A 25,034-nucleotide genomic window follows, 5' to 3' on the forward strand; every position below is an offset into this window, starting at 1 on the left:
TCTTAATGCACTAGTCCAGTGGTCGGCAAACTGCGGCTCGCGAGCCACATGCGGCTCTTTGGCCCCTTGAGTGTGTCTCTTCCACAAAATACCGACTTCTGTGCATGGGCCACGAAGTTTCAATCGCACTGTACATGCGCACCCGCACGTGGTATTTTGGGGAAGAGCTACACTCAAGGGGCCAAAGAGCCGCATGTGGTTCGTGAGCCGCAATTTGCCGACCACGGCACTAGTCAAACCCCCTTCCCAAGGAAGCGCCAGCAAGCAGCACCAGTGCTGGGATGCGTGGGGTCTTGGATCCACCCTTGCGCCATTCTGCTGTAGGACGTGGGATGTGGAGATGGGCCCTTGTGAGGAGACTGCCAGTTTAGAGATTTTAAAGCACTTTCAGTTCTGAAGGGCACAGGGTGAAGTCATAACCTCTTACTATCCAGCTGTGTTTATTCAAATGTGTTGCCCTGGGCTGCTTTTAACAGTTGAACCAGAGGCCAACATACTCAGCGGTGCATTCCTCTTTTGCTTAAAGTGATTCTTTCTGGGCCCAAAGCTCTTGTTGTTATTGGCAGAGTCTATTGCCTTTTTGTGACCTAAAGCTTCCTAAAGGCCTTTGCTCTGTAAGACCTTTGGGTCCTGAGGGCTATGTAGCAGCTTCGTTTTGCCTTAACTCTAGACCAGCGGTTCTCAACCTGTGGGTCGCGACCCCTTTGGCGGTCGAACGACCCCTTCACAGCGGGTGCCTAAGACCATCCTGCATATCACATATTTACATTACGATTCATAACAGTAGCAACATGATAGTTACAAAGTAGCAACGAAATAATTTTATGGTTGGGTCACAATATGAGGAACTGCATTTAAAGGGCCAGAAGGTTGAGAACCACTGCTCTAGAGCATCACCTGGACCTGTGGGCCAGGAGTCAGGCAAAACTTGTTTCACTGGATCGATGGCAGGGTGGAGGGTCCTGGGTCCCGTCTACAGGTCAGAGCATGGCCCTGTCTTTACTACATGCACCCCTCCCCCCTCACTGCCAGCTGACCAGACAGGGATAGATATTTGACTAAAACTGGCTCAGATGTTTTCTCCTAAAGCTTCAAATGGGGCTAATGGAGGTTTTCTCTGTAAGCTTGGGAGTTGAGGCCCAGCCCTTTCCCACCTGATGTGGACAGAGTAGCAGAAACAATTAGTCTCTTTGGAGAGCACACAGCACACAAGCGGAGAGCTGCAGTTCCTCGTCCACGGGTCCAGGATCTTCCTATGGCTCAACTGTTTCTATTCTTAGGTTCCATAAGACACCACCTGTGCTCTTAATACATTGTTTGCTTTTGCTTAAGCTAGCCCATTGGTCTGCTATTTCCAACAAACTAAAAATACAGGGGGTATAACACCGAGGTAGCCCTCAATTTAAATAGTGGCAATCTGTTATACTGACTCCAGCCACCTGCAGCAAAGAGGCAGGATGGAAGTGTGTATATGGGACTTGCTTTTCCTAGAGGGAGCTGGCAAACAGTGGGTATTGGAATTAAGCAGGGTACGTGATGCCATATGTCAACGTAGTCTCATTCACTCGTACATAAAACCAATGGTTAACTTACTATTTCCACAAATAGTAGTAAGACTTCAAATGCTTAAATAAGGGACCTGGGGCCATAGAACAGCAATGAAACCCAGGATGCCAACCCAGCCGATTTTTTTTTTTTTAATGTGGCAAATATAACATAAAATTTACCGTTTTAACCATTTTTAAGTGTACACTTCAGTGGCACTGAGTACATTCACAATGTAACCATACCACTATTTCCAGAAAAATTTCATCATCCTAAACAGAAACTCTGTGCTCATTAAAGTAATAGCTCCCTATTCTCCCCACCCCTAGGCCCTGGTTATCCTTAATCTACTTTCTATCTCTATGAATTTATTTATTCTAGGCACCTCATATAATTGGAATCATATAGCATTTTTTTCTTTTGTTTCTGGCTTATTTCACTTAACATAATATCTTCAGGCTTCATCTGTGTTGTATGTAGAATGTGTATTAATGCATCATTTCTTTTTAGTATGAAATAATATTCCATTGTATGGATATACCACGTTTTGTTTATCCATTCATTTGTTGATGGATAGTTGGGTTGTTGCCACCTTTTGGTTATTGTGAATAATGCTGCTAGGAACATTGGTGTGCTGGTTTTTTTTTTTTTTTAAACACTAAGAAAGAACCCAAACTGAATCAAGGGGTGGAGAATAAAAACAGGTTTCGTATGCCTCTGTACTTATCCTCTCACAGTGTTTATCTCCCTCTGTAGTAATTGCCTGCCTAACTTTGAATTGCCCGCTGGATTGCAGACATTCTGAGTAGAGCCACGTCTCCCACACTGGTGGCTCAGTGAATGTTCAACCTAGTTAAGCTGAACTACACTTCCCAGCATGCCCCTCCTGAATGGTTCTGGTTAGAGTGGAGCAGGAGGAGACCCAGAAGATCCTTGTGGGAGGTCTGGAGGAGGGAAATAAAGCAGCAGCCATTTTGTAGCTCAAATTGTTGCTTTTTTGCTGGCTCACTTCAGCTTGTCCAACTCCTGGCCAATGTCTCTGTAGGACCCATACCACCAACATCAGAGGAACAAGAGCCCATACAGATTTGTCTGTCTCTGTGGGCTTATGCTTGCGAGTTCTAGCTTGTTCTTGCCTTCCCATCCCCAATTCACGTCCTTCCTGTCTGCCCCGTGGGCTTCAGGCTCCAGCATCAGATGCAAAGATGTCTTACAGAGACTGCTTAGCCAGCTCCAAAGTCTCTTTCTCTCTCCATAATATTTAATATCCTGCTTCTTGGATCAAACCCTAATGGGTACGTACTCATTTATCAACCAACAAATGTTAACGGATAATAAATACTGAGCAGCTACTACGTACCAGACACTAGGTTCTAAGTGCTGGGGGCACAGCAGTGAATAAAACAAAGTCCCTGCCACCAGGGATCTCACATTTACTGCGGTACCCCCAAGACACAACACACTGCAAGAGAGGGGTTCTAGTGTTGACCTGTTAGCAGTTGTGTGACCTTGGGTCAGAATCCCTTCATCTCTTCACACTTTGATTTTTTTTTCATTAGTAAAGTAGGAAGACCAACCTTCCAACCTACTTTTCATGTAAATGCAGTTAAAGCAGATAGAAGTTGAAAGACATCTGAGAAATACATAGCTCTAAAAAAAGATAAAGGAAGCCATGAAACCCCAAAACCAATCCAGGATATTGTCATAATCTTTTATTATGTATCAAATTGTCTTCAACATAAGTTACAATCTGATTAAATTTGATAGACATTTTTTAAAATCTATTTAAAGAAAAAAAAATCTCTTTATGTACAATATCTTTTGTCTAGAGTCTAGCAAATATAGTACCTTTCATTGCAGGATTTCTGCCTAACATAATAAGCAAAAACAAACCAAAAATTATAAACCAAAGCAGAATAAGTCCCTCAATCTCTCAACTATCCATATGAATAAAGCATTAAAAAAGATAAACATAGAACAACTTTTTTCCTTGTTTATAAATGCAGAATGAATACTAAAAGTTAGTGGCAAAAAAGAAAAAAAAAAAGAAAAAAAAAAAAAAGAAACAACAACAACAAAACTATAACAACAAAAATAAAACCCCAGGAAAATAACCAACGATCTTCAGGGGTAAACTTTCCTGCTCAGGAGTGCACGCTGACTCTAGACCATCTCTCGGCTTCTGCGGATAGCACAGCACAGGATCATACTGAAGATCATGCCAAAGATCTGGAAGACAGGGAGGAATAGGAGGAACAAAGTGGCTTTGCTGAGGGAAAGACATGAGTCATTCAGGCCAAGACAAAGGACTATGAGAATCAGAGGCCAAATGAATTAAATATCAAAGCAGGGGCGTGTAGGCTAGATAATGGGAGGGATCACTGACAGGTGGGATTCTGAGAGTCTGCAGCCACTTGCTAATGCAAGTAACTTCCCTGGAGAACTTTCAGGGTGAGACAAATACACTCAGAGCTAAATTAAATGCTCAAATTCAGATGTTTCCATAGTCCACACAGGCTGGAACTTTCACTTCCACCTTTATGTTTTTGTGAGTTTTATATTCTACTTTAAAAAGTATGGGTATCTCTTTTACTGAAAGCTGTGCCAAGGTCTTCTAGATGCAGATGAGTGGTACAAATAACCACTTAGGAAGCAATTCTCTCTTCTGGGGTAGTCTTGTGAGGGGCAGACGAGGGCTGTGCCCCTTGAAGAGTTCTCATAACCCCCTCCTGGGGGAAGAAGGGGAAACCCTAGGGAACCTCGTCAACCCTTGATGGTTCCTGGGAGCTGATTACTAGAGAGTAGATTATATGACGCTTTGGGCTGTCCACTCTGGATGCCTTTCAGACTATAGAGGGAGATGAAACAATTCACATCCATGTAGCTTTCATTGAACTATTTTTTTTGGGGAAAAAGAAGAGCAGGTGCATGATGAAAACATGTTTCGAAGATCATTCCAGGATAACTAACAGGTCTGGGGTGATCCAGACCCTTGCATGGTCTGTGGACCAGCAGCAGTGGCTTCACCTTACACTTACCCCTGAACCTTAATGGTTAAGAGAATGGATTTGAACACTGAGTTCAAATCCCAGAAGCTTCACTCATGAGCTCAGAGACTTTGATCAACTTACTCAACCTCTCTGTCTCTCCGTTCCCTAGTCTCTAAAATGGGAATGCTAAGAGTTCCACCTCATAGGTATGGTGAGGATTCAATCAGCTGATAAATGTGTAGCACTTAAGATAGTGCCTGGCCAGAGCATACCCTTAATCAATGTTAACTACTAAGAGGACCCCCTCCTACCCCCCACGCCGCTGTCCAGGACACTCACCATCACCACGGCGATCCCGATGCCCACGGCGCCAATGATGTGGAACTTGTTGTGGAAGACCTCTTTGATGGCCTCAGGGCAGGGCTTAGAGGGGCAAACCAAGACCCTGGTCACACACGATCCCTGCTCATACCTCCTTCCTCCCACAATACCCGTTTCACACCCAGAGCATTGGTGGTTCCAGGGAAAGGGAAGGGGACAGGAGGATTCAGGTGTCTTGCTTGGTGCATAGAAAGGAGAACCAAGAGAGGAAGAGGAGGTGGGTCCCACATATTTGGATAAGAAATCATAGAAGAAAGAGGGGTAAGCCCCTGCTTTGGGTCTATTTCTTATCTGGGTTACATCTTATCATTCTGCAGTTTGGACATTAGCTCTAGTTTACAATCTTGAGCCATTTACAAGTCTACAAAGCCAATGTCCTTGACTCAGAGCACACCTGTCCCTGATGCCTTGAGTGCTGGGGGAGGCAGAACATGGGGCAGCACTGGGCAGTTCCAGCTGCCAAATCATTGCAGGCAGCTAGAAGCGCTTTGCTATTTCCCTGGTCTGGTCTTTGTTTTGCTGCCTTTGGGGACACAGAAGGCGCCAAGGCAGTGGAGAAATGAGGTGGCCACCCTGGGATGTTGCAGGTGGAAGACCTATTTGTGAAGCACTTAGATGCCTGTCCTCCCAGAACGAGAGGGCAAACTTCACTTCTACCCTTATGGGATTTGCCCAGAGCAAGTGGGCAGGGGCACTTGCGCTTCAGGTTTACCTTCACTGTGATGCTTGTGAGTATATCCTTTTTGGGGCAGATGTCCGAGATGAATTGTTCCACTCCCCCTACTATACCACAGCAATCCAACTGCAGAGAGAAGAGCAGGGACGGGGTGAGAGAAACAAACACAAAAGTGACTGAAATAGAGACGCACTGGTCTGGGCAGCAAGTGCCGTGTGCACATGCTCTGAGGATGCAAAGGCGACATACCGCATAGTGGATGGCTTTCAGCGTTTCCCGCTGGGGCTCGTCCTTGTTTTTCAGCTTGAGGTAGGTGTCCGTGTAAAATTCCTGGAGTTCCTTAATCACCTGTGATGGACCAACAGATGAGAGAGCAGCAGAACAAATGAACAAATGTCACCTGTTCCGTCTTCTTCACACTCAGCCAACAAATTCCCGTGCTCGGGAAATGTTACCGAGCAGACTGCCCCCGTCCCCACGCCCCCACTTCCCCTCAGCCATCTCTGGGACCCCTCGCTCTCCTCCCACATCCTCTAGGAACTCTGCCCCCGTCATTCCCCCTTCTCCTGCACCTATGGTTGGTCCCTTCGGTCCCACGTGGCTCCTTCCCTTCTATCTATGAACAAAATGTTATCTCCTCAACTTAAATTAAAAACAAAACAGAACTCCTGATCTGGCTAGCTCCTCGGGCTTCCGTCTTCCTGTTTTCTTCACTCAGAGGCTGTGTGACTTTTGGCAAATTAACCAAGCCCCTCAGAACCTCACTTTCTGCATCTTTGGGATGGAAAGTATATTAATCCCTACCCGAGAGATTACTGTGAAAATTTCAATGTGACATTACATGTTAAGCTCTTAGCACAGTGTCTGGTACAAAGTAAATTTGGGGAATAAGTATTACCTATTATGAAAGAAAGGAGATGTTACCATCCTCCCGTAATTGGGTTTGTTCCAACTTAATGGATGCCTGTCTCTTGGTCCCCCAACACCCACAATATCAATAAGCTGACCAACGTCCAGCCTTCCTCCTTCAGTATTTTTCATCGTTATCCCTTCCTATTTCCATGACTGTGGCTTCTATCATCTGAATAATGAAATCATTTTTTTTTTTTTAAAACAGGGTTCCCGCATCTAGTGTCTCTCTGCTTTCTTCCCTCCTGCTCAACATGACAACACAGTCCTTCCTAAAAAATTGTTCTGACGTGGCCATCCTGGCCCATAATGCATTGGTCTCCCCATGGAGCCCAAGCTCAGCTGTTTTCAGGCCCTTTCTTTGCGGGAAAGTACCCTATCTCCCACCAACGTTCCTCCTGAAATCTCTCTCACTCAAGGTTTAGGCCAATGCTCTCTTCTCCAGGAAGCCAGAGAGTCCCCTTTCCTACCCCACGGGGCTTCTGGATATTACTGACTTCTGTGACACTTACCAAATGCATGTCTGTCTGCCACACTAGGTGGCAAAGGTCCTTAAGATGAGAGCAACAGTTTGTGCATCACTTGGCTCATATTTATAGACTGGGTAAAGGAGCAAGGGCGTCCATCCCAGAAGGCGTGGTTCCCTAGGCCAGTGGTTCTCAACCTTCTGGCCCTTTAAATACAATTCCTCATGTTGTGACCCAACCATAAAATTATTTTCGTTGCTACTTCATAACTGTAATGTTGCTACTGTTATGAATGGTAATGTAAATATCTGATATGCAGGATGGTCTTAGGCAACCCCTGTGAAAGGGTCTTTTGACCGCCAAAGGGGTCGCGACCCACAGGTTGAGAACCGCTGCCCTAAGCTGTCTTTTCCAGAAGAACGGGGGAAAGGCTGCCGAGGTGTGAGACACATGCGCAGATACGCTAGCCCAATGACTATTTCCTGAACATCTACTCTGTGCCAACACCGTTTGGGGAACTGGAAGCAGTGGTTGGCACAGTACCACCCAGGGTAGTATAACACTCACATTCCCTGCCCTGGGGAAGCTCACGTTCTGAGGGCATGTGGGAACGTGGTGGAATAAGAGGCGTGATGAACGCTGACCAAGCTGGGCAGCCAGGACACCCGCCCGCATCACCCCTCATCTGCAAACTCCCAAACCCAAATCACCGGAGGCCCCGAGATCTTACAGAAAGCACCTACCTCATCTTTGTGCGAATATCCCCAGACGGCCGCAGCTATTTCAAGGGCAAATATCACCAAGAGGAACATAAAGAACTAGAAGGTAAAAAGGGGGGTGGGGTGAGGAACAATCTTAGCCAACCAGAAAAGTAAAGGGTATCCTGGCAAACAAGGAGGAATAGCAATTCCCTGGGACCGGGCACCTGGGGACACAAATGGAGCCGTTCCCAGAAGTGGGGGAGCTGAGAGAGCTAAGCCCGGCGAGGAGCGAAAGCCGCAGCAGGGAAGGCCTGGGTACAGGGGCCCCCAGCATTGGTATTTCTAAGGAGTTAATTAGGAGCCAGTCAATAATAAAATACCACTGCTCACTCACAAAACCACAGAGATTTGAGGAAATAAAGTGAGAACCCTCTGGAGTTTGAGGAAAACTGAAACAAGTTTTTGAAAAAAGAGAAGGCACAGGTACCTGTGGATTCAGGGAAAGAAAGCAAACGTGGCCCTCGAAAAAAGGAAAAACAAAGTCCTGGCATTTAGTCACCTGAGGGAAAGTGATAAGATAGAGACCCCAGAGAGGAAGAGAGGGAGGCATCACCACAGGGGAGAGGACAAGACAGCTGCCTGGCCAGGAGGCTGGGGTAGGGCCCTGAGTGGAGGGACCCTGGGGGTGCCAAGGACAGCTCATGCCCTTGGGGTATCCTATTCACCCTCCCCTCTCTCACCCCCTCTACCCCCCTTCCCCAGCACCACCCTGCCCCGCCCCGCCCCGCCCCACCCCACCCCACCCCATCTGTTCTATGGGATCTCGGGGGCAGGGGGTGGGGTGGGTGTGGGGAACACAGAAAGGATACTCACCAATCCCAGCATGCACTGGGACTCTTGCACAGCCCCACAGCAGCCCAGGAAACCCACCAGCATCATGAGGGCGCCGGCTCCAATCAGAATATAAACTCCTGAGGAGAGAGGATAGAGGACAGGACATGGAGGTATTAGCGTGGAGGCCCAGCTGTTTCCTGCAATTCCGTTTTCCCTTGATATGACTGTGCTCCCTCCATCTCTCTGTCTCCCTCCACCTTTGCTCCCAAGCCTCCTTCCCACCAGTCTCTCTTCTAGGATCCCATGGCATCAAGTCCTCACTCCTATCTTACCCTTAGTCTTCCTGGAGGATGCCTATTCCCCTTAACTGGGACAAAGAATATCCCTGGGAGCCCCAGATTCTACGAAGGACACAAACTGGCCTAGTCTGTCACCTGTTTCCAGGTAGGTGAATCCACTTACGCTAATGAAAACAGACCCCCCAAACTCAGGGTAAATTCCTGGGACTCTGATGAGCCCCCTGCCAGCCTCTACCTGGCAGAAGAAGCTGTCAGGGCAAGCTTCCAGCAGCAAGGGGCTGTGCACACTGGGGCAGCCTGCCCTGCCATGGGTGGCAGCGAGGCACGCAGTTAGTGACACCCAAGGGCACATGTTGGCAAAGGTAGAGCAGCTTGCTCTAGTGCAGAGAAGATAGGCCTGGTGTCAGGAGACCCTTGACTGGGTCCTAACTCTGCTACTAAGTTCTGTGTAATCATGGGTAAGACATGTTCCCTTTCTTGGTCTCAACTTCCTTATCAGTAACATGAGAGGTTGGCTGCTAGAAAATTTAAAAAAGATCCTGCCCTTAGAGCACACTACAGAGACCTTGCGGTTGCAATTCGGTCACTCTATGTCAAGGGTGAAAAGGCTCTATCCTCTTGTTAAAGGGGGGTGTGAGTGACACGTTCTAAGCCTTCAATTTTAGTGACCAATGGAGAGGGGGTGATGAGAAGGGCAGTGCCTTTTACAATTTCTGACTATGCCCAACAAAAGGCATAGTCCTGGGATGGGGACCCGGTGGAGCATACTAGCCCTAGTCACCCCCCGGGAATGCCCAGAGGGGCCCAGGTTGCAGTTATATTCTGGAGAAGTCACAGCGGTTCTTCAGGGACTACCCTACCCCCCTCACGCAGGCCCCATGGGGCATTTCTACCCCGGAAGACTGGGTTTGAAATCCAGCTCTGTGACCCTGGGAATGCCACCTAATCTCTCTGAGCATCACTTCTCTATCTGCAAAGCGGGGATGGTAATGTCCACCACGAGGTGGTTATGAAGATTAAGTGACATGTCATCAAGATGTGCACAACAAATTCAAGCTACTGTGAATCTTAAGAATACAAAGGATGGGTGACAATTATGAATCATAATGATGAATTTTTATATACTTGCTGATCCCTCCCTGCTAACTGGGACCAGGTCAACTTTCTTGAAATAGGGGCTGAAAGGGAGAGAATCTATGATACTTCCACACAATACACAACAGGACACTGAAGTGATAACCCTGGGCAGGTGTCTGTGACTTCACTGGTCCACATCTGGACCCCTAGTACGGGGCTGAGGCTTTGCAGGCCACAAACCGTGCAGTCTGCCTGCAGCTGAAGCTCACGGGCAGCACCGAGCAGAATGCACACAAGGGAGCGTTTGTGTCTTTGCCCCCTTTGCCCCACATCTGTCGTGATGTCAAGTCACGTGGGTTTACTGGCAAACTTCTATGCTGTATGAATATGGGTATTGTTCCTGTGCATGCCTGGCTCAGACTGGGCAAGGGGACAAATGCAGCTTGTCCTTGAGTCAAGTCCCATCCTCCCGGGCAGTTCCATACTGCGGGGCCCAAGCCCCAGGAGCTGCGGAGGAGGGCTCTGACATGAGGACACCCGTGCGTGCGTCCGTCCATCCGTAGAGGCAGTGACACGGCCTCAGCTTCTCCCCCTCTTATCGGGAAGACAATGAGGATGAGTCACTCCTCTGAGCTCCATAGCAGGGACTGAGTAAATAGGGGTTATTAAGAGATCTAAAGGATTTACAAACACACGAAATCCGTTGAGTGGGAATGAACAAACAGGCATGTTTTCTCTAAGTCCAGATCCCAGTTAGTAGGCCTGGAGACCCTGGCAGAAGTCATGGAGTTGGGTGAGTAGCATTAGGGATCTGTGATAGGGAAAAGCATTTCCAGTGCAGATAGATAGATAGCTAGCTAGAGAGAAAGAAAGAAAGAATAGTCTCCTAATGGGCCTCCGTTAATAAGAAATATTCATTCTTGGGCTTAGCGGACGAAGACTTTAGGACAAAGGCTGCTGTTGGCTTTAAATCTTGCTCAAGCAGCTGCAGATCTGGGGTGTCTTGGCTTCACCCTCTCCAGTTCCCTGGCAGCTGTTTATGGGGATTTTTAGCAGCAGCTGTAAGATGGCTCATCTGCAAGCGCCCCCCTTGCAAGTCAGGGGAGTGGGCTGCTGTTAAAAGGGCCATCCCTGCAGGGATCCTCCTTGCTAAGCTCCTCTTAGCTTTCACCCCAGCTCGTTAGCAAGGGCTGGCCATCCAGATAACAAAGCGTTCTCCTTTATAAAACAAGTGAATGTGGGCTTTCCATCTGACTCATGGAAAAAGTTATTTGTCACAGAGCCTTCTCTAGGATTACTGTGTAGTTTGCTCAAGGGTTGTTTATTCTGCTTTTTTTTTTCAGGCTGACATTATAGCTGCTAGTGTTTAAAAAAGCCCTTGGTGTAGCAGTGGCAGATGCTAGGGTGTCCTTTCACCTGTTTATCAGGGCTCGGCGCTGGCTGGACAGAGGACACACCAGCCTCCTGTCACCACCTCAACGCCATCTTGCAAAAAGCACTCACCATACCTGTTTGTGTGGAGAACAAAACCCAGCAGAGCTCCTGGCCTCCACTTGCTTAGAACAGTTGATTATCTCCAATTAACATAATCAGGGTTCCCAGGAACCCCAACAGCTCTCTCCGTCCCTCTCCATCCCACTGTTTTCATTAATGAGCACCACTGCGAACCCCCTTTGCCAAGCACAGAGTTCTCTGCCTCCCAGAGGTGTGGGTGTGTACACTCTGCCAGTTTTAGGACAGGAAGACACAGAGCAACAAAACAAGCTGCCCCAAGTCATAAGCTGGGAACAGGGAAGTCAGCTGACGCAGGCGATGCGTCAGGTACCCTGTCACAAAAGGGGAACGTTCCTTGAGAGTGTGGATGCCCATGGTCTCTGGTTCACCAACCGCCCCCCCCCCCCCCACCACCATGCCCTCATTCAGTGGCTATGCTCTGGGAGGACACCAAGGAGTTAAGAAGGGCTGCTGGCCCGAGACCAAGAAAATGAAGTTCCCCAGCATGTTTGCAGCCTGGGATCACGAATACTGCTGACGGGCTGACTCTCCCAGGGCCTGAACAGCAGACAAGGCCCTTATAAGGCCGTCTGTCAGCTGTTCTGCTTCACTACAGCCTGTTTTGAATGTTGGAACATTTCTTTTTCACTTGCTTCTCTGCCTGGCTATCCATTCTTTCTCTACTTTCAAAGCTGTGGTCCTTCAGGTTTCCTGATGGGCCAGCTATATGGTCAGGCTGGCCTGTGGATTGCCCTGCAGATGGTCAGTGCCCCTGGGCAAGGGATGGTCACCTCCTGATGCTGGGAATAGCAGCTGGGGTAGAGCTGGCACGCTGCTGGAAGAGGGCAATGGGTCAATACCAAGGCTGGTGTCACAGTCCAAGTGGAAGGGGACACAGTGTATGAAGCCTCCTTAGCTCTTTGCCCATGGACCATAATGATTGAATTTCAGAAAGCATTCAGGGAAGGGCACGGCCAGGTTAGACCCAAGTGGCCATCCCAGCTGACTGATGCTCTGGTGTCACTTGCATCACCCTTTGCTCCCTGAGCTTCTGCAAGCTGAGCTCTTTCCCAGGCAGGGGGTCCAGCTGCAAAGGGTCCATTTCCTCTGTTAGAGCTTAAGGCTGTGTTAATGCAAAAATAACCCCCACATGCATTGTGTCTCTTTGGGATTGTGCCTTCCAATCCCTATCCTAGTCACTGAAGGTAGGACCAGTGGCCATGGGGGGGGTGGGAGGTGGGGAGGGCCTTCAATGACCTGTGAGGTTCCCAGAAGCAGGTCCTGGCTCCCTCAGACAGTGTGCTCATCACTCTCCTGACACTCTACACGACTTTCCCACCTGTCATCTGCTGGCTGGGGCCACCGATACTGCGGTTTCCCCCCTCCAACTACAATTCGGGCGAAATCAAAGGCCCAAAGAGCCCCCATTCTGCCCCCACCCCTGGGTAACATCCGGTCAGCATAGATATTTTCCATTCCTACATAGGGGAGTCCTCCCCACAATCCAGTACAGGTCATACAAGAAGCAACTTTCACAGGACGGGGTTCAAATCCTAGCCCTGCCTTTTGAGGGTATGGCGCTCGGACAGGTTATTAACTCCCGGGGCCTCGGTTTCTTCATCAGTGAGATGGGGATCACTCCATGTACGGTAAAGAGTTCCCGTGATTCACTACATAACCACACGTGAGACAGTGAAGGGCACGCAGAGAAGGGTTAGTGGGAGAGCGTGGGAGCTAGGCCCCTGCAGAGAGCTATGGGAGGCGCCTGGGGGCTCTCCTCAGGAGGACCTGCTGGAATGGCTGCTCCCGCCTCCCCATTCCTCCAGCAAATCTGCTCTCCCCTCTCCCTGCAGAGGGTTCCCAGCAGCCTGGTGTGACATGACATGACATGACAGGAAATGGAGTGCTCCTGGTCCCCGCCCCCCCCAGCACCCCGCCCCCGCCCCTCTAGTTCTGTAGGCGGCATTCCAGGGCTGCCACAAACTCACAGAAAGCAAGCTGTTGCTAAAACAAGTCGGGGCACTATGGAGACCTGCTCCCTGAAAACTGCGCAGTTTAAAAACGCACACATGCATTTTGCTTTTCTCCCCCTCACTTTTTTCTCACAGTAGGGAGGCACACCCTAAAAAACCCAACTAACGACAACAACAAGAAAGAATAAGAGCCTGGAAACCATCCCCAGAGCCCGGGGCCCTGGAACCATGTGGCTGGCCTCTGGGAGGCGGGAAGGAGGTCTGCAGGCTGGCAGCCAACCACGCTCTTCCTGAAGGCCTGGGCGATAAGTTTCTTCAGACTGTTTTCTTCATCCTTTTTTTTTTTTTTTTTCTTAAATAACTTCTTTTGTGGGTGGGAAGCAAGTGACCAAACTTATACTTTGAGCCTGATGATGTGACAACACCATCCTAAAAATAGGGGAAGTGGGGGCTGCTTTTGTTTCTCGCAAATGAAATGTTTCCTATTCTGAAACTGGGCAGAAAGTAGAGTAGCAGAGCCTGTGTCGTCCCAGAAACTGGGCAATTGTGTCTGACAGGCTCCCTCCATGCTCCCACTCATTTTAGAGAGGCGTTTACGCGGCGATACGGCTGTGAAAAGCGACAGAATGATGCTAGGAAAAATGCCACGGAGCCTGTGGGTACAAAGAAACCCGTTAAGTCAATTCTTTTTTTTTTTTTTTTAATATATTTTTATTGATTTCAGAGAGGAAGGGAGAGGGAGAGAGAAACAGAAACATCAACGATGAGAGAGAATCATTGATTGCTGCCTCCCATACGTCCCCCACTGGGGATCGAGCCCACAACCGGGGCATGTGCCCCTGCCTGGAATTGAACCTGGGACCCTTCAGTCCGCAGGCTGACGCACCGTCCACTGAGCCAAACCAGCCAGGGCATGTTAAATCAATTCTTGCTTAAGTTGGAAACCTTTTCCCTAAAGCAGGAGTGCTTGGCCTTTACTCCAGCACCAGGGGTCCAGAGGGCTAGCGTCTCTGCTAGTCTCTCTTACTAATTTTGACTGTTATTATCCAGGAGGCAGGTCTTTGGGGTCTCAGAGCCCCTATCTGAACAATTGGGGAGGAGTCACCTCTCCTTTGCCTGGCACTGTGGATGCCGCAGGACAAAGCTTTTTGAATTGAGGAGATGATTAAGCCAGAGAAGACATGAAACGAAGAGGGGATCAGGATCCAGGACAGAGGTTCTTTCTTTTTTTGTGTGTGTTAATCCTCACTTGAGGACATTTTTTCCATTGATTTTCAGAGAGAGTGGAAGGGAGTCGGGGAGAGAAACATCAATGTGAGAGAGACACATTGATTGTTTGCCTCCCACACATGCCCTGACCTGAAAATCAAAACCACAATCCTACAGTGCTCAGGTCGATGCTCTAACCAGTTAGCCACACTGGCAAGGGCAGGACAGAGGTTTTTAAATCCCCAAGAGTGGCAGCAACTTTGGTGGAGCCAACTTCACATCAGAGAATAGTCGAAACTCCAGACTGAGTCAGCATGAAAAAAGAAACCACATCAGTCAAATGCAAATTCATGGGCATAACTACACAAAAGCAAAGCTTGAAAGGAACATGACTGACCAACGTGGCCAGAGCAAACGTCTTTCCCAAGGCCAAGTCCCGGGATCAACAAGGCATCTCCGCATGCTCACCTGTGTAGAAGCTGGAATGACTATTTTCTTGCTCGAAGATGCTCTTCGTCTGAGAGTCGAATCGGAGCCATAGTCCAATGGCAAGGACTGCAATCCCAGCAAGCTGCAAGAAATACACGGTGTTGGCATTAATTCTGGCTGCCAGGGAGAGCACGGTCTCTGAGTGCTGAAGGTGAGACCACACTTGGTTTCTGCCCCTCACCCATGTACCTGTAGTAGCAGCAGCCCGTGTAGGATTGGGAGTAGGGGATCAATCCATTTGCTAAAAATATCAGTGAGCTGGGAATACTTGTAAATAATTACCTACTAGCAGTACAGCAAAATGGTTACTTTATGAACAAGGGAATACTATACAGCCGAGAAAATGAACAACGATAGCAATATGCAATCCTATAGTGCATCTCACCATGTTAAACAAATGAAGAACCCCAAGAATACATTCAATATATTCCATATAGTTAAATATTACTCTACTGTTTAGGGGTATGTAGATGACAAAGGGAAGAAAGTGAAGTGATTATTATAAAGTCGAGTGGTGCCCTGGGTGGTTTGGCTCAGTGGATAGAGCATCAGCCTGTGGACTGAAAGGCCCCGGGTTCGATTCCAGTCAAGGGCACATGCCCGGGTTGTGGGCTTGATCCCAGGATGGGGGTGTGCAAGAGGCAGCCGATCAATGATTCTCTCTCATTGTTGATGTTTCTATCTCCCTCTCCCTCTCTGAAATCAATATATATTTATATTAAAAAATAAATAAATAAAATAAAGTCGAGTGGTGGTGACCTGTAGTAGGAGGGAGGAGTTCTCATCAGGGAAGAGCACTTGGGGGCAGGGTCTGGGGCACTGGCAATATTCCAGCTTTTGACTTGGGTGGTGGTGACATGGACATTCACTTCATAGTTATTCCTTAAGCCATTCATGTTTTATGCTCTGCTCTGTGTATATACCATACAATAAAACAAGAAATAAGCTGGCCAAAGGGCACACCCATGTGCCAATGAGGGCAGTTGTGATTCCTATCAGACCTCAGAGTCCCCCCCAGGGCGTCCACATTTGCTCCTTTCTCTTTCCACACAGGGAAAACTTACAAGCTGACCTGCCCAGTTCCAGGTTAGGTACTTGCTTTCTTACCAGTGACCCTTACAAACATCAGATGAGAAACCTCCAAGTGATCTTCCAATCTTATGGAAATCCCATTTCATAGGTGGGCAAGTGGAGATACTGGACTGTAATGGGCAGACTTTCCCAATAAAGAACCAAACTAAGGTGCCAAATCCTGGCCTGGCATTATTGAACTAGATGCCTGTGGAGGTGGCCTCCTGCCAAGCCCTCTCCCCACCCTCAGGGCCAGCTGAGTTCCGTCTCTCATGCTCGTACCAGGACTTGCTGGGGAGTGACTCAGGCTGCAGTGTAGTGGCCAGCTGGATGCCTGAGGGGGTGGGCTCCGGGCCAACGCCCAGGCACCAGGTTTCACTGGCCCACCCTTCTCAACAGAGATGCCCTATGCCAGAGCCCTGCTCTTCAGGAACCTTGGTTCTCTGCCCCCGGAGAGCTGAGACAGCCCAGGGGTGTGGACAGGCCTCTCTTTCCTTCCTTTTTGGCTCCCCTCCTTTTCCCCATGACTTGGCAGTTCGGTGGAAGAGGAGAGACAGCAACAGTGGGAAGGGTGACCCAAGACCTCCGAGTGCAGTAGTGAAAACCTTGCTGAGACCCCAGTGGTGTACACTGCCCTGGGTGTGTTCCCCAGGGACGGGCTGGAATTCCCGCTCAGAGTTCTACTCTTCAGTCTCTCACCTGTAAAACAGGAAGGTGGCCCTTTCTTGCCTTTTAAGTATGTCTACAAATAAAGGAGACTATATATTACAAGTGATTGTGAGAACAACTTTGTCAGCATCTAGGTCACCACAACGACACTCCTACCCCCTTGGACAGTCACTCAGCATCTTCCCAAACCTCCCAGTCCCCACCTTAGGGAAGGCAACACCAAACAGCAGTAAAAATGGCACACCACCGATGGTCCATGGTCGGGCAGTACAGAGAAGAAAAACTCATGGGTGCCAGACTTGAAAGAGCAGGACTTTTAGAGTTAAAACCAACCAGAAAGCTTTAGGTTCAAGCAAATGTGGCAGGTCTTCCATCTTATTAAGACAAGACATGCAGGTGAGCGAGGATCTCCTGGCTTAGGCCAAAGACAATGGACATGGCTCTGTGAGTCTCTCTCCCATTCCCAGTCTGGACACTCTGGTTCAGACTGAGTTGTCCTGATCCATTAGAGCAGGGACATGCCGTTAGGTGGGGCCCAGCTAGGACTCCCCATATACGGGGTACTGGATAAGCATGCACTTGACTTCATGGTGGGCAGGCCCTGGCCTAGCTCCCCCTGGGTCCCAGAGAGTTAAAAAGAAAGAAGGCGCCGAAACCGGTTTGGCTCAGTGGATAGAGCGTCGGCCTGCGGACTGAAGGGTCCTAGGTTCGATTCCGGTCAAGGGCATGTACCTGGGTTGCGGGCACATCCCCAGTAGGGGATGTGCAGGAGGCAGCTGATCGATGTTTCTCTCTGATCGATGTTTCTAACTATCTATCTCTCTCCCTTCCTCTCTGTGAAAAATCAATAAAATATATTAAAAAAAAAAAAGAAAGAAAAAAAAGAAAGAAGGCGATGCTTTTCCCACTCCCCCACCCGAACACGCGGAGGCCCAATCAGACCCTTGGAAAATGGGAGACAGGCTGCTGGCCTTGCAGACACACAAGCATCAACCTGAGAACCCTGTAGGCTGGAGCTTCACACACAGCCGGAGGCTGCTCCAGGTTTTGGTTAGCGCTTAGCCACAGACCTTCTCCTCAGTCCTCCCTCTCGCCCTCATCTCGGTGCTGCTGTTGCTGAGAGGCAGTGTCCTTTCTGGTCCTTTCTGTTCTAGGCTTGTGCTTATCAAAGAATTATCTTCAAGTCATCTCATTCTTCCAGTGGGTAACGTTACTCAACCGCCCCACCCCTTCCTCTGCCTGCAAAGTTCTTAAGTCAGTCACCATGAAAAGAGTAAAAACAATCCCACCCAAAGGAACGAAGCTACAAAAGGTGATGGAAGGCTGCACTGTGCACAGAAGCTTCTCATGGGCAGGAGCTGGGTCTCTTTGGGAGCAATGCATGCTTGATAACGATGGGGCTCGCTCCAAAACCTCCACCGGTTAAGCCTCTCCCATTTCATAATTTCAAGGATCCCAAGTCAATCTGTAGAAGGCCGGTCAGTTCTCCGGTCTACACGCACAGGTGGCAATAAGGACATTTCCCAGAGGACTGAAACGAGCAGGGGGAAGACTTCAGTTCTCACCCAGTGAAAGACAAGGCCAGATACAGGAACACAGCTCCTGCATGTCTGGACCCCATCCCGAACACTTTGCGGAATGGGGGAAGAAGCAGCTGGTTCTGGAGAAACGGAAGAAGCGGCAATAGGTGGCAGTCTCATACCTAAAGCCTCACCGTAAGAGACGGGGAAGGGAGGTCAGGGGCAGGACCGGGAGCACTTGGTTCACCAGAGGAATGGGCCCTGCTGATTTTTTTGGTTGGATCACTGAGCTCATTGGCCTGAGGAGATGCTGTGTAAGCCATTAGCGGCCCCATTTTCTGTAATGCTACTGGAGAAACTGCTTCATTTGGCTGGGTCACAAGGCCATGAAATGAGTATAATTGTCGCCACCTAGTAATGGCGTAAATGGTTGTGGGGGCAGCACTATCTAAGGGGTGCAGAGTATTCTGGGGAGCACTCACTTCAATGATTCTCTCTTATCATTGATGTTTCTATCTCTCCTTCTCTCTTCCTCTCTGGAATCAATAAAGAAATATATTTAAAAAAAATTCTTTTTCTTCACAGAGGATGGGCCATGAGAAAAACAAGACACACACCCAACTGAGGGCATTCTACAAAAGACTTGACCAGAACTTCTCAACACAGTCAAGGTCATGAAAAACAAGGAAAGACAGAAACTGGCTTAGACTAGAGTAGATGAGAGGCGATGGAGACGGACAACTGTCCCGTGCATTGTGGAGGGGATCCTGGGACTACACGTGCGTGTATCTAATATAAAGAAGATGGGCCTCTCTCAAGGCGTCCCATCTCCTTCAAGAACCTGTTCCATTAGTCCACCTCTTTCCTGCCTCTGCACTCTGTCTCTGCCACTGTCTCATCCTTTGCCAACACACATGGGCAGGTGTATCTATCCTGAAACACCAAACAGAAAACAAAACCTCTCTTCCTTCGATCTCACTCCGAAAGGCTGCAGACAGCTTAGGTCGGTCACCAACTTTTAAGGCTTTTTGTTCTGTCTTCACATTGTTTGATCTCCCAGAAGCATGACAGCGCTCACCTCCACCTCCTCCTCACCTGCTCCGTGCATGGGAGCACTCAACGTTTCCCAAACACGTCTCGTATGCTCCTGCCTCTGCTCCTGCAAGTCCCACCTCCTGGAATGTGGTCCTGGCCACCTAGGCCTGCTGTTTCCCCACCAAGATGCCCTCAATCCCTTGAGCTCCACGTTGGCTCTGCAGCACCCTCACACCCTCCCTTCCTCTCATGAGTGTGCTTGTCTGTGTCTCTAACCAGAGCTTAGCTCCTTGAGGGCAGGGCCACTTCTTACTCATCTCCATGGCTCCCCTGCCCCATTCACACTTAGGACAAAACGGTCATTAGTAAATAATTATTCCGCAAATGAAGGATTACTTCAATGAAAGAGAATCTCTGAAACTCACCAGAATTTCCTCCCTGGCCCTCTCCCCTTGGCAAGCCTCCTTTCCCATCTGAGTTTTCATCCAGACCCCACCTTCGAATATCTCACAAGAAAAGTCAGAAATTACAAAGAACAATTACTTGCCCTGAGAAAAACCCACGAGGGTACATCGTGAATGTCACAGTGAGATTTAGGAGCAAGTCCACGTAAAGTCTTTTGAAAATGAGAGTTTATAAAAAGTCCCTGCACTGCTGTTTCACGGCCCCCGCTCGCCCCCCAAAGAATCTAGTTACACACTCTGACATTTTACGAGCACACAACACAGGTAACCCCGTCTCTGGGACTTATGACCATGTCAGGAGCCATGAAACTCAGCACTTCCCCAAGCCCGGGCCCACAGGGAGCAGCTTCCTCGTCTCCTCTCTTGCCACCGTAAACACTGTGCTGAAACACCCACGCGAAGACCAGGATCTCTGTGAGTCACACCAGTCTCGCTACAGGGACAGGCCCAGAAATCTTACACTGAAACGCACACCTGGAGTCCAAGGAACCAGCTCCAGTTCCAAAGGAGGCTGAAAGCAAATCAGAGTAATGCCGCTTAGGGGCACCTGGCTGTTCTGGGCCCCACGCCCGAGTCTGCAAAATGAGTTCCAGTTAGAACCTGAGGAGCTGTTTCTGAAGAGGCCGCCCTATTGACGGAAACACTTAAAGAGAATGTGGAGAAAGATGAGGAGGTGACAGGAAGGAAAAGAGCAATTGGCTAATGATGAGGATGTTTCTGTGTGTGTGTGTGTGTGTGTGTGTGTGTGTGTGTGTGTGTGTGGAGTTTGTGGAGGGTGATCCTGTATCCCAACTCTCAGGTGGAAAGAAACATATCTGCCTGTGGGACAAATCCCACTTCAGTGAGAATTCCTCTGGTGGCAAATGAACTGGGTGGTCTTGGTGACAACCCCACCCTTTCCTCTAGGTCCCTTCTTTTTTCTGTAATATGACCTGACTGGTCAGTTTTTTTAAAAAGGACAAAATACTCCTTTCGTTTTCTATGTCCAGCTGTCTTCAGAAAAGCCAGAACGCGGAGAGCAGCTCATTCTCCACAGTGGTTTCTCGGTGAGGCCCACCTCAGACTTGTGGTCACAGCTGCTACTTTGGGAGGGGTTGGAGGGGGCAGTGGCAACAGGAAGGGGTCTGGGAAGATGGGAGCACTTTCTTTTTTATGTCCCATTGTCTTCCTGCGACAGCCAGGACTATTTGGTGACTTGGGTTAGGCTGTGGTCAAAGAGATGCTGCAAAAGTTTTCGTAAGGGGCAGGTGACCTTGACTCTGCTACCTACCTGTCACTTGCATGCCTGTGTCACCCAGGGCCTGGCTTACATAGGCTTTCTGTCAGAATCACCTGGGGAATTCTAAACATGCACCTGCCTCACCTTCATCCCAGGGGAGTCTGTGTTCCTAGGTAATTCAGGTGACTTCGCTGCACAACCCTGTCGAGAGGGCCTGGATGAGTCAAAGGGTGTGGACTTGAGTCTGATTCTGGCACTGCCACTAGGAGCCGTGTGACACTAAACAATTTCCTTAGCTTCTTTGAACCCTAGTGTCCTCATTTGTTTAAAAAAATTTGTATGAGGACAGGAATAGATCCAGAGACAAATGGTAGCGAGGGAGGGCGGTTAGAGAGCAACCAAAGGACTTGTATGCATTCATATTAGCATAACCAATGGACACAGACACTGGGGTGGTGGGGGCTTGGCCAGGATGGGAATGGCGGGGGGGGGGGGGAGGGGAGGGGGGTTTCAGTGGGGGGAAAAACTTTAGACAATAATAATAATAATAAACTGTATATTTGTCCTGCCTTTGACCTAGGCTGACAGTGAGGATTAAATAAGGCGATACATACAAAACAGTCTGAAAACTGAAGTGCTGTAGCCAGGCAGATTCTGTAGGGGGGGCGGGGAATGATAATGACAACAATCACAATGACCCTTGAGAAAGACATGAGACGACAGTGGGGCAATTCATGGCACTTGGCGGACGTCAGTTGCGTGTCCTCCTGTGATCTGAGGAGGTGGCTGGGCGGGAGCAAGGTAATTAGGACACTGGGGTTCTATTTTCTGGTTTCTGTGAGAGCTTGTGAGTGTGGTGTGGTGGGGAGGTGGATAAATTTACCTTCTTCACACCCATACTTGGTCTCTGGAGCTCTGCTGGGATCAGATGGGAACGGCCAAAGAAAAGTGGGGAAGGAAGGTTAAAGGGAGATTGTTGGCTCAGACTGGAGGCCTCTGTCCTTCCTTGGATCACAGACTGCTTCTGTGGGTGAATTAACGCTGCAGCAAGGAGTTATTAAAGGAGCAGATCACAGAGAGGGAGGGATTTTACCTCTTTACTTCCTCCCTTCAGAAAGATAGGTATCAGCCCTGGGTTTGTTTGTTTGTTTGTTTTTTAATGTCCTGGACTTAGGAGACCCCTGGCATGGTTGCCCCTGGCGCCCAGAAGTTAGCAAGAGACTGAATATCGAGGATACAAGTTTCCCCTACCAGCCTATTCCGGGCCCAAAATACCAGTCATGCTTTAAGGCCTCGGCAGGGGGATGAGGGCCTCTATGTCCACACAGGCTTCAACAGTTAAAAACAAGTCAGGCCACCCAGACCTGCGGGCTCCGGGCCTCACCCATCTCCATGGTAACCCTGGCTCACCACTGAATGCCAAGCCTGGATGGGCTGATTCACTGTCAGGAGGCTGGGCCCAGCACTGCCAGCAAGAACAAACAGGCGCCTGAGCCCCAGCCCCACCACCTCTTCTAATCCTCGCCTGTATCCTCCTCCCCCAACTCCAAGTGAAGGCGGGAGCTGTTGTCTTTGCAAGGGCAAAGCCACTCGGGCAGGAACAGAGGTCTCAGAGTCCTCCCTCATGCGGTCCCACCACACAGTAAAGCAACCACAGAAACCAAGCTCCACTCCATGCAGCAGCAAAACTTGCCATGATTTGCTTTCATTAAGGATCACAAGTAAACTGTTAATTCATGGCAAAGTTTGAAGATATCAACCAGGAACATCACTAACGTTAGTTTTACTGAGTTGGAAAGCCCCAGAAATCACCATTCTGGAGAACAAGCTCCCCCACCACCCCCCGCCCGCCAACTCTCCTCCCCCGCCCCCCAAGTATGATCCTCCTGGGCCATTTCGTCCCTCTAGGCAACTTCTGCTCTTGGGGCTTCTACTGAGCTCCCCATCTTAGAGCAGCGCGCAAATCTGCAGAAGCTGGTATCCTCGAAGGCCACTGGAAACTTTTTCTTAGGCCAATGGTCCTCCGCGTGGTCTCCAGCTGCAGCAGCAGTAGCATCTGGGGAGCTTGTTAGACATGCAAATTCGCTGTCCCCATCCCAGACTCATTCAGTGAGAAAGTTGAGTGGGGTGGGGCCCAGCAATCTGTGTTTTAACAAGTGCCCCCAGATGATTCCGACGCTTGCTCAAGTTTGACAACCACCACTCCAGGCCTTCATATAAAATGCTGAACAATCGGGTAGACATGGAAAAGCTCTCTCTGGGGGTTCTGAACGCAGAGGCCAGTGAGGAAGGGCAGGCAGCCCTGGAGCAGGCTGTGAGCTTTCTCTGGGCTCCCGGTTCCTGTGTCAGTGAGAGCTCACAGGCTCAGCTCAGCAGGGAGCAGAATCCCTCATTCCACATTACACTGTGGAATCTGGAGTGTGGCTCAGATGCCCTCCTAGCACTGTCAAGCCATGGGACTCAGCCTCAGGACCCCCTGAACTGCTGCCCGGTGACAGTTAAGCAGGGAGGAAGCATACAGATATTGGCTGGACAACTCCACCTTAAACCCACTGGGCCTGGGAATTCATCGTAAATGGTTCAAGTCAGAACCTGCATTTGGCTTCCAAAAGTGCATGCAGCACACAGGTTCAGTCCTGTGAACGCTCCTCCGCAAGATGCCAAGATGACTCCTGCGGTGTCTGAAGCAGGACACCCTTGGTAGAAACTTCGCCCTGACTTCTGCAGCCTGCATTCTCCCTAGGCCAGGCTAGGCCTGGGAGGGGCCTCTTCCTCAAACCACCCAACATTCTACAAAAAAGAGAAAAATTTAAGAAATGCAATGACGGTGTAGGTTATTTCACTTTAGTGTTAATCGGACTTCTGGCAAGCTTTTCTGTCCATTAACAACCCCTCCAGAGGCTAGGGAAAGGGAAATAAACAACATAATAATAGTAGCAATTATCATCTGTGTGTCTCACGTAATAGGAGGTGATTTACATATATTATCTCATGTAATCCTCTCGTCACTCTTATTTTCTAGATGAAACAGGCTCTGAGAGGTTAGGCAACAATTCGCTGAAAAAGACCCAGCCAGCAGGAGGCAGAGGTCACAGTGGGCCACGGGACAACTCGTGGGACAACTCGGAGCAGCATTCCTCTATACAACCCCCCCACCCCCCTCCCGGCACTGTGCCACCTGGTGAGGGGAAGAATGGGAATTCCTAAGAACTTTTCTTGAGAAAAAAAGAGGGTGGTCTGGACATGCTGAATTTGGCATGTGACCTAAACCTTAATCTGCCGCTGCAGCGAGGTGATTCAGGTTCAGGGCATCCATCCAGCTGAGGGGAAGCCAAGAGGCAGGGAGGGCACCGACCATGAACTTTTCCATTGGGTTTCTCTCTCTCCTGCTGTTGAGACTGGGAGGAGGTCTCAAGCCCACAATCATTGGGTCCCAGGGACAACGCACCAGTTAGAGCCAGCTCACCCTTCCTCTCTTTTTTCCCATTGGTGTCCACACAGAAGCAATGGTGACTGGCTCTGTCCCTTCTCTAGGACCTGCTTCAGGTTGTCAAGAAAGTTCCAGATAAGTGAACAGAAGGAAAGGTGCCGAGACCACATTTCTTGGTTTGCAAGCAGATTAGATTTCTTCTTTTGACTCCTATTGTTCAGTTCCAAAGGGGAGCCTCTACCCACTGGGCGGTCTTATGGGGACATTTCCAGCAAAGTGCAAACTTGATACCTCTCCTCACCCATCGTTCCCAGACTGGGGCAATCTCTGAAATGGGCATTTTGTAGACAGACAGAAAGACAAGTCCTCTAGTTCATCTTCTTTTTGTTTGTTAATTCTCACTGGAGGATATTTCTCCATTGATTTATTTTAGAGAGAGTGGAAGAGAGGGGCGGAGAGAGGCAGAGGGAGAGGGAGAGAGGGAGAGAGGGAGAGAGGGAGAGAGAGAGAGAGAGAGAGAGAGAGAGAGAGAGAGAGAGAGAGAGAGAAATATCATTGTGAGAGAGACACATGACACATGGA

General features: G+C 49.1%; 1 protein-coding gene across 2 annotated transcripts in view; it reads right to left on the minus strand.

Moving 5' to 3' along the window:
* Positions 1-3,237: 3,237 nt before the first annotated feature.
* CD9 (CD9 molecule) overlaps positions 3,238-25,034 on the minus strand; it is a 34,162-nt gene continuing 12,365 nt past the window's right edge. For both annotated transcript variants that reach the window (XM_081084244.1, XM_081084245.1), the window contains exons 3-9: positions 15,024-15,126; positions 8,543-8,640; positions 7,712-7,786; positions 5,842-5,940; positions 5,629-5,718; positions 4,875-4,958; positions 3,238-3,774 (exon numbers count right to left, since the gene is read on the minus strand). In XM_081084244.1, coding sequence (XP_080940370.1) covers positions 3,709-3,774; positions 4,875-4,958; positions 5,629-5,718; positions 5,842-5,940; positions 7,712-7,786; positions 8,543-8,640; positions 15,024-15,126 — 615 coding nt within the window. In that variant the 3' untranslated portion in view covers positions 3,238-3,708. The remainder of the gene's footprint in view (positions 3,775-4,874; positions 4,959-5,628; positions 5,719-5,841; positions 5,941-7,711; positions 7,787-8,542; positions 8,641-15,023; positions 15,127-25,034) is intronic.

The sequence above is a fragment of the Myotis nattereri genome (assembly GCF_964212035.1).
Source record: "Myotis nattereri genome assembly, chromosome: 2".
In the NCBI taxonomy this organism is placed as follows: Eukaryota; Metazoa; Chordata; class Mammalia; order Chiroptera; family Vespertilionidae; genus Myotis; species Myotis nattereri.